We start from the raw sequence: 10,088 nt of genomic DNA, 5'->3' as shown, positions 1-10,088 counted from the left end.
TGAGTTGTCTGTTTAATAAGTATCTTTTTTCACGCATGTTGGGGCAGTTTACAGCAGCTAATTAACCCGCATGTCTTTGTGTTGTGGGAAGAAATCGAAACACCGCAGAGGAAACCCATGCGGTCACAGAGTGAATGTGCAAACTCCAAGCAGACTGCAGCTGCGAGCAGGATTAAACCTGACGCATGAGATGGACAGTGACAGATCTAATCCTAAAGGGTTACCCCTTTTGGTTTTGTGGAATTGAAATGGAGCAATGGTGAATCTAATTTATTCTTGGGTTTAATTTAGCTTACATTTTAAAATTACCAGTGCATATATTGAACAATAGGTTAATGTTTAAGTTAATGTAGATTTTGGACAAGACGTGCTGGAGACTTGAGCTGAAGGCTGAATTTAAATGCAAGAAATGTATCATGGCAACTATGAAACTTAAAATTCAACTAGATTGCTGGATTTTCGTAAGAAATCTGCACTCTTCCTGGCATTAGTACCCGAGGCATGAATAGCTTAGCTGACCTTGAGAATGGACTGTCAAATCAGAACTATGCCACCGTGTTACAGAGAATGGTTTATAGAGATGTAGTGGAGGTAGGACTCTATCCTTGCTGTCTACCCAGATTTCTGCCAGCAACAGGCTCAGGATTTAATGACAAGATATCCAAGGACTGTGTCGGGCCTTGTCTTGAGCATCTGAGTAAAAGGCCAGATGCACATGGGTGTACAGTAGCAGCAGAGCCAGGTTCTATTTTGGAATTACCATCTCTGCACCAGCCTCCCTTCCCAGCTTTGATTCTAAGAGCACATGTGCATTTACTTGACCTATATGTGCTGGGAGGTGGGAGAGAAAGTACAACCATCTTCCTACCGAGGAAAACAATTGCATTCTGAAAGGAATGTGTGAACTAGCTCCCAGAATTTTAAATTGCGTAGACAAAATGATTTAGATTAAAAATTGGCTTCTTTGCAAAAATAGTCCCGTTTTTTTTTTTTTAAAAGTCTGCTCAGGGTAGGTTTCTGCCAACAGACTCGGACAAGATGATGACAAGTTATTGAAGGACTATTTCATGATTGTGTTTTTCCAGACCACTTCTTGTGATCAGAAGTTCTGCAGTTCCCGAGATGGATTGGGTTACAGAGAAACTGCCAGTGCTAGGGCAGCAGATGCACCACTATGAAACCAGGTGCTGCTCATGATTGCACTATGTTCTGTGTTGTCCGTAATGCTGCTCCCTTTGTGCAGTCACATAACCAAAGATTCTCTTGAGTCATGTGGGTGGAGAAAATTTATACCAGATGTCTTCAAAGCCTCCATAACATATGTCAACCTCTTGAAGTGATGAAAGTTGGAATGATGTAGGTTTGTAGTCTAGGTTCAGACATAAGAGTTTAGCCTTGCCAGTGTTAAGCAATTGGGACCTCAGTGCAGGGAATATTGCTTTGCGACAGTCACCAAGGTTGCTTGTGGAATTTTGTTGCGATGGCATCAGACAAATCATTTGTCTAGAAGACTGAGCTTTGTCTGTGTTCAGGTTTTAATCTCCAATCTTCCTCAGCCAGCCAACCATTGTGCTGGCACACCAGATAATGGTGGATTTCCTCATTGCCATCTACCTTTAAAAATTGCAAGTGGGGTGCTAGGTTAGGAGGGCCCCTTATCCTGCAACTGATCAGGATAGGTAGTGCAAACTCAATTTTGAGTTTATGCCAAAAAATCAATGATTTTAATATGCTTCCAAAAAGTGTACCTACAGATCTGCATAGAACAGTTAAGGTAGAAGCCCTTGCCATCTTTGTGCTGCGTTGGTGGATATGCTTCAGTCCTTTCTGAAATAGAAGGCAGAACTTTACCATACCCATCGGCAACTTGAGCGCCCTGGAAAGGAAGACTACAAAAAGTAGTGAACACTGCCTAGTCCATCATCGGCTGACCTTCCTTCCATTGAGGGGATTTATCGCAGTCGCTGCCTCAAAAGGGCTGGCAGTATCATCAAAGACACACAACATCCTGGCCACACTCATGAACATTTAGCCAACTTTATATAGGTAAAGTCTGGTGGTAGAAGCAAACAATAGAAGCTCCTTCATTACCAGGATTTGGTCTTTCCCGAAGAACTGCAGTGAAGTCCTGAAACAAATGAGACCCACTTTCATTGCACATGGCCCGACTCAACCTAATGTTTCTCCAAGCAACATTTTAGTAACAAAATAAAGACGCTTAATTCAGAACTTCATTCTCATTAAAAGGTTAAGCGGTATTGATATCAGAGTAGATGCCACACATAACCCACTTGAGGACACCTTTTATCTACTGGTTAGATTGAGGAATATTTGCATTTAATTGTCACTAACAGCTTTATAGAGGCACAACTATTGCTGGAGCACAAGCAACAGTACTAGATAGGGTTACTCAGAGCTGCCAAGTTTTGTCAGAGCATTTCAGTATTCTAGTACCTGAAAATCAGTATTTTGCTGAGGAAATCAGCATTTTTACGCAGTGCCATTTTGCTCATTTTTTTTAATGTGCGATCATATCCATGTAAGAGTACAAGAATGCATAACTTTGCTACCAATTGACACGTCTTCTACGCACCTTACTTGACAGTGGATTCATTGCCATCTCTTTGTATACTTCTGTTTGAACGGCTGCTTCCTGCTTTTAGCATCAGATGATGATGTAGAAGCCATTTTGGAAGCCTCCCTCTCCTTCCCTCCCCGAACAGTTTGTCACCCATAGCGCTGTGTAAAGGCAATAGCGCTCTAGCTGGTAGCGCTATAATTAGAACCCATAGCACTGTTCGTTTAAATTCCCACGAGTTAAACTGACAGCGCTGTTTAAACCTGTAGCGGGACAGGCAGATCAAAGCTTACAAAATTAATCATCCAGATCTTGATATTTAAAATACTAATCGATTTAATCTGCCATAATTTTTAGAGTTACAGTATGACTTATCCTTCCCTTTTTTAAGCAGCAACATGAAACGGGAAGTCGAGCCAATTTAAAAAAAAAAAAAACATTTTCATCTATACCATAATCTATTCCTATTGCATTTCCATACAAAATACAGAAAATCAGTACCACTACTGCAACTATGGGTTACTGTATCCAGTAATCAGCTGTTTCCTGGAACATTAACTGGCTAAGATGGGAGGATTATTCTTGAGAGCAGAAATTACCCAGAAAGCACTGATCAGAACATTTGCGAATGAATCATGGAGTTTGGTGCATTGAGTTGTAACAAAGTGGAAAATCTACTCTGAGCACAGGCTTGGAATATTCAAGACCAATGCACAATTGGTTGGTGGGGGCAGTGAGAGTTGGCGGCCCTGCCAGCAGCGTGTTCGTTATTTTGACTTTTTTTGGTGTGTCCAAATGTTTGCTTTAGTGTCTCTTGGTATGTCTTGTGTGGGGAGAGAAGGGAGGGGTGAAAAACAGCTTTCAGTCACCTCAACAGAGAGACCACTTTTTCCCTTGTCGCCTCCCTCGCGACCTAACAGCATGGACTCAGGAACAGAGCTACAACAGCGGGCGTAGCATGGACTTTTTCCATCATGGAGCGGGTGAACCCTTGCCGGAGGCCGCCAGAAAGGAGTGCTCCGATCGCTGGCCTGGTGACTTTGACATCATGGGGCTGTGGTCTGCGGAGTCTCTGGCCGCGGGCGGGGTGTGGGATCGCTGGAGAGCTCCGAACGCCGGCCTGCAGCCCATAGCATCCTGAAGCCGCGGTCTCTGGTAAGAAAGTGCCGATTCGGGCCCTCCAAGCCACGGAGTGTGTTCGACCATCCTGACGTCAGTGTTTGGATCATCCCGACGAGAGGGCCTGTACATGGGGCCGTCCGTAGCAGTGACTACGGAGGGTTCATGGCCCCGACCATGGGTGAATAAAGGAGGACGACTGGCTGAGCTTTGTTGCTTTCCATCACAGTGAAGAATGCTGTGGTGGATGTTTGTGTTAAATCTTATTGTGTATTGTGCGTTCTTTTTAAGTGTATCACTGCTGGCAAATTAATTTCACTGCACCTTCGGGTGCATGTGATGAATAAAATTGACTTTGAATCAAAACCCAAACACCCATAGTGGCCAAAGTTTCCGAGACAGGAAGTAACTTGTTGCTTTAACTCTAGTGAGCCAATTTACTAATTACAACGTGCCGAGTAGGTGTTAGTTTGGTTTACGTCCAGTTGAACAATATTTGTATTAATTTCCTTTCAGCAGAGATCCTCATAAAGCACACAAAGACACTGAACTGCAAAAAGCCAGTTTACCAAGCAGATTGGTTGATAAAAAGTAGTTTAATTTTTTGGTACACAACCAAAGTTAACAATTTTATTGGGGAAGATTTCACCATCAATAACACATTAACCCCATGGAGCTGTTTTCTAACCATGATCTGAAAACATGCATCCTTAACTGGCTGTAAACTTTACGCCACCAAAAGAAAAGCACTTAGTGGCAGGACTGAAGTCCCCAGAACCATCCCTCTATTGTGCAATACAAAAAATGGTTTAAAAACAAGTATTCACATGGATTGTACCTCGAAGGCAAAAAATGTAACCATTTATCCAATAACGCAGTCAGGTGTATATTGCGGGTTGATGGACTGTGCTTTTAAAGTTAACCAATTTCTAAGGACACTCAAAAAGAATTGACTTGATCTAAACCACAACGTTGGGATTGTACAAATTGAGACGCACTGGTCTCCATTCATAAAGTCATAAATTGAAACACTTTAGTCAGAACAGAATAAGCATTCAATTTTGAATTGGACAAAATATAACTGTGTTGCCAAAGGGAGACTGCAATACACTGGTCCTATATTCAAACTTCATCCTCCTGTAAATTCTCTTTCAGACAAAAAGTTATTCTTTGTGAACTGGCATTGGTCAGCAATATATCCCTACAATGTTTTGTCACTTGGCTGATAAGTACTAGGTCCTCAAGTTCAACTGATAAAAGGTATGTAAAATTTATGCCCCCTGACCAAGAAAGCATTGTTGTTCCATCAAGTGCTTTGAGCTCCCTTAAGAACAGCAACAAAAATCCAATTGGTCAAAAAGTAACTGCAACTGACTTTCAAGTCAATGTTGCAATAACTTTTATTATATAGAAAATGAAATTAAAACAAACCAGTATGATCACTGTAAAGCCCTTAATTTACATCTAGATATTACAGTAGAAAATACAGGAGGTAGAATGCCAAATCAATTTCTGAACTCTGAAATTCAATTCTACAACCCCTGTGGTTTATTAAAAATACAGAACATGATTTCAATTGGATCGCAATTTCAGTCCTCTTCACTTTCCGACTCGGATTCTGTGGAAAGAATAGGGTGAGAATTTAGAAATGAAGCAGTTAATGATAAGACCATAATTTCTCATCTTTTCCCATCTCTTCAAACCTCAAATTTAGTTTTGTTTTTCTTTCCCTACTTGTCCACCACATATGCTGGTTCTCAAAAATGAGCACTAATGCCGCAATTCAATTTGAGTTCTTCAGTCCAAACAGATACAGAAATCTAAATTTTAGTGATGAATTTTTAGTGCAAGTAATCGAATGTCTTTTAAAGCATTATCCAATCCAAGTAGGTATGTTACAAAACTTGCCTTCAGTGGCGTTGCAGTTCTGTCACTGGCCGTGTGCGCGACTTTGGGCTTTTGAGAGGGGGGGGGGGGCGTGGGGTTAAAATGCGTTTTTTCTCCTGCCTGTCCTGGATATATTTTCTCGGGGTGCTAGCGAATGCTGAAGAATTGTTCAGATGGTCGTTCTGTGAATTTTTTTAATTAAAAAAAAATAAAATTGCTGGACAATTTCAGCGCTGGAGTAAAATAAAAATCCGTTTCTAATGCCATCAACGGCGATAACCGGGAGGGATTGCATGTGCGCGACAGCTAAAGGGAAGCCGTTTATTTTACATATAAACGTGCTTCTTGGGATTACCTTACTCCAAATTTTACGTTGCGAAAAGGTGATTTAGGCCCCATACAAACTGGCAGTATTTTTCCTGCCGATATGGGGTTTAAATTCACCGCAAACCGCAACGTTCCAATCGATCGCGTTCCACAAAATCTCACTCGCAAGATGTTTTAAAAGGCCATTAATTTACAGGAATTAAACACTAAATTCCTTCCATTTGGCCTATAAATTCACGACAATGAGATTTAAAAATCATGTTATATTGTGAATTCTTGTGTGAATGTTAGTTGGACACTTAGGCTATTTAAAAATGTTAATCTTTTCTTACGAAATGGATAGATGTTTAGATCTAGTAATTGAATTTTGTAATTAGCTACAATTGGGTAACTAACTAATTATATGCTTTAATTTCAGGTCATCCAAGTAAGATTGTTTCATATTTGTTTCAGAATGCTTCAATCTATAATAACTGAAAATTTCTTTCAATTCTTTTAATTTTTTAAGAAAGTTATGGGCTTTTGACAGTCCTCGATCACAGCTTTTGTGTTAAGTCAATGGAAACACAATAAGGAACAAGATGCTAATTTCAGAGTATGAAAAAGGCCATAACTGATTTAATACTGAAGATATGAAAGTGAATTGGGTGTCAAATTAAACTTCTTTTTATGCTTTATCTGATGGGATAAATTGCAGACTTGATTTTTAAAATCTCAAAATTTTGTAACATTGCTAATCCAAGCACTTGATTCTGACAATTCAGGTAATAGCTGTGACATTTTGGACTTTCCACCCCACACATTCTAGTCGATTAACTCCATGTTCTACAGACCTTGTTAACAAATCTTGCAGTTTCTTTAAAATAAGACAGTCTTTCAAAGGCAAATCCAAAAGCAAAGTATTTAAAAATTCCACTTGAGCAGACTCAATTAGTTTTAGGAGATATGCAACCACTTAGCATAACACTGTTTTGTTGACTAGTGCTGCTGTAAAGTTTGTAATGGTTTGATCCAACTGAGGGTCCCTTCCCAAATAAAAACCAGATTCAGACAATCAACTATAATTTGCCATATTAAGTGCACTAAAATCGTACTAGGAGCAAAGTTTTGAAATCCATTGCAGAATGTGCAGAACCCTAATGCAAATACATACAGTACAATGCACACAAAGCCTTCTTACTTTGTGTGCATTGAAGTATACTCTGAAGTATACACATCCTAGTCAGATTCACAGCCAATAAACCAAAAAGGAACTAACTACTTACCAGGGATTATTAAATATAATGGCCTATTAAGAGATAAAATTGTAGTTTTGTTGGTTGGGGGAGGATCGTAGACTGGAAACATTTCTACTCTTATATGATGAAAGACTTTTCAATTACATCAATGGGTTGGTGGGGCTGCCAATGTTGCATTTTGTCCAAAAGCTAGCATATCATTGAAATATTGCACATAATAGTGCTCAAGTCTTACAAAGCTTAATACAGTTAGGTTGCTGATGCCGAAACAAACCAATAGGTTATTATTATTTTTTTAAACAAATCACTTCCAGAAAGGATATATCCACCCTCAAAAAACTAAACTACAAAAATAATATATTTGCTTCAGCACTGTTCAAGCTCTTCAATATGCATGCCCAAAAAGAATAAGGAACTTACAAATTATCACTGTCTAAAATGGTTTTGTGTCTTAAGCCCACCCACAAAATAGACTTTAACTGTGTGGAATATCCCTTGAGCCCAATACAGAATTCCAACTCAAGACTAGGTACCCAATACTTAAATATTAATAGACAAGCATCTTCTGAACTTAATATCATTGACTTTTCTAAATTTACTAAAGGGCTTTAGATTCCAATTTAAAATATTTATACCAGAAACTGTAAATGTTGGGTTTAAGGGTTATTGACTCAAAATACTTTCTCTTGCCATAGATGCTGTCAACCTGCTGAATATTTTCAATGTCTATATTTCAACAAAATAGAGAGAGTGCAGAGGAGATTTACTAGAATGTTGCCTGGGTTTCAACAACTAAGTTACAGAGAAAGGTTGAATAAGTTAGGTCTTTATTCTCTGGAGCGCAGAAGGTTAAGGGGGGACTTGATAGAGCTCTTTAAAATGATGAGAGGGATAGACAGAGTTGATGTGGACCAGCTTTTCCCTTTGAGAATAGGGAAGATTCAAACAAGAGGACGACTTCAGAATTAAGGGACAGAGGTTTAGGGGTAACATGAGGGGGAACTTCTTTACTGAGAGAGTGGTAGCGGTGTGGAATGAGCTTCTAGTGGAAGTGGTGGAGGCAGGTTCGTTGGTATCATTTAAAAATAAATTGGATAGGCATATGGATGAGAAGGGAATGGAGGGTTATAGTACGAGTGCAGGCAGGTGGGACTAAGGGAAAAAAGTTGTTCAGCACGGACTTGTAAGGCTGAGATGGTCTGTTTCCGTGCTGTAATTGTTATATGGTTATAATGCATGCATCTACCTTCTTCAGCATTCTTGAGCCATTCAACAAATTTCTTCATCTGCTCCAGGAAGATGCTCCTCCCTTTTGCCATATTAGGCTCTCTATACCACTTCAAAATAGCTTCTTCACTCAGAACATCAACTATAAAAGTGGACAAGGGAACAAACCAAAGTCAATACATACAAATCCAAAACAGTGACAATTTCTCCAATGTCTGGAATTATGAGGTTCTGGTCACCATACTATAGGAAGGATATAATTAATCTAGCAAGCACAGAAAAGATGCTCAAGGATGTTGCCAGGATGAGAGGCTCGAGTTAAGAGGAGAGACTGGTACTGTATTCCCTCAAAAAGTCAAAGAGATGAATTTAGAGAAGTTTATAAAATCATGAAGGCATCAATAAGTTGGATTGTCACACTATTTCCCCTGGATATGAGAGTCTAAAACTAGAGGGCGCAACTTTATTGTGAGGGAAAATATTTAGGGGGGGGGGGGGGGGGCGGGAGAAGAGATACGGAACAGGATGTCAAAGGAAATGAGAGAGGCAGGTACTTTATCAATGTTATTTAACATCAGGACAGGTTATAGGATCAAACTCATCAGGAAGGCTGTCTCCGTCCTGTGGGCGGAGGATTCGTGGGAGGTGGTCTAGTCGGGGATGCTTCTCCTCCAACTGTGGAGCATCCTGGACAATACAGCTCACCCCCTCCATGACACACTGGTCAACCCGAGGAGTACCTTCAGCAACAGACTGGTTCCACCAAGATGCAGGACAGAACGCCATGGGATATCCTTCTTCCCTGTGGCTATCAAACTTTACAAGTCCTCCCCTTCTGTTGTGGGGTAGACCGAAACGGACTACCCATCACAATCTTTGCACATCCCCCAAGCCTTTCCACTCGTCACTTTAATTTCATGTTTCATGCGTTTTGTGTTTGTATGACTGTTGGCAGATCAATTTCCCTCCTGGGATAAATAAAGATCTATCGTATCGGATAGGAAAGATTTAGAGGAATATGGGCCGAAGGGACTACCTCAAGAAGTCACCTTGGTTGTCATGGACAAGTTGGACTGAAGGGCCACTTTCCATGCTGTATAACGGATTAGAATCCCTCTTAATGACAGTAAAAGTATAAATTACTTGGTTACTTCGCCTGAGATTTTAAAATCAGGCAGTTGGCTTACTTAAATTATGTAATTTTCAGAAATTACATTTAGCATCTCAGCCAAATCCCTGCTCATCTCAGAGCCTTTCTTTGAAAGCAAGAGAGGATTGCAGAGAACCGAAAGAGTTTAAGTTAACCATCAGAATGGAAACAACAGGCTATGATTAGTGAGAGAAGCAGATGTGTGTTATTTGAGGAAGTTAATAGCAGGACAAAGGGGAGGCTGTAGATGTTGTTTACCTAGATTTTCAGGAGGCCTTTGATAAAGTGTTGCACATCAGGCTGCCTGGGAAGATGAGAGCCCATGGTATTAAAGGGAAGATACAAGCCCATGGTATTAAAGGGAAGATACGAGCATGGATAGTGGGTTGATTGGATGGCAGAAGGCAAAGAGTTGCAATAAAAGGTTCAGGTTGGCTGCCAGTGACTAATGGAGTTCCACAAGGGTCAGTGTAGGGGCCGCTTCGCTACACGTTGTATATTAATGATTTGGATAAGGGGATTGAAGACTTTGTGGCCAGGTTTGCAGATGATGCAGGTGGAG

The 10,088-nt window shown here is 40.3% G+C and overlaps 1 protein-coding gene across 1 annotated transcript in view; it reads right to left on the bottom strand.

The window, feature by feature from the left end:
- Nucleotides 1-4,274: 4,274 nt before the first annotated feature.
- Nucleotides 4,275-10,088, bottom strand: part of LOC129698964 (eIF5-mimic protein 2) — a 38,111-nt gene continuing 32,297 nt past the window's right edge. Inside the window, exons 11-12 of the mRNA XM_055638495.1 lie at nt 8,396-8,518; nt 4,275-5,315 (exon numbers count right to left, since the gene is read on the bottom strand). Of these exons, the coding sequence (XP_055494470.1) occupies nt 5,287-5,315; nt 8,396-8,518 (152 nt within the window). The 3' untranslated portion in view covers nt 4,275-5,286. The remainder of the gene's footprint in view (nt 5,316-8,395; nt 8,519-10,088) is intronic.

Source organism: Leucoraja erinacea, chromosome 7 (genome assembly GCF_028641065.1).
Source record: "Leucoraja erinacea ecotype New England chromosome 7, Leri_hhj_1, whole genome shotgun sequence".
NCBI classification, from domain to species: Eukaryota; Metazoa; Chordata; class Chondrichthyes; order Rajiformes; family Rajidae; genus Leucoraja; species Leucoraja erinaceus.
Note: the sequence above shows the minus strand (reverse complement) of the source record. Positions and strands in the feature narration are given on the sequence as shown.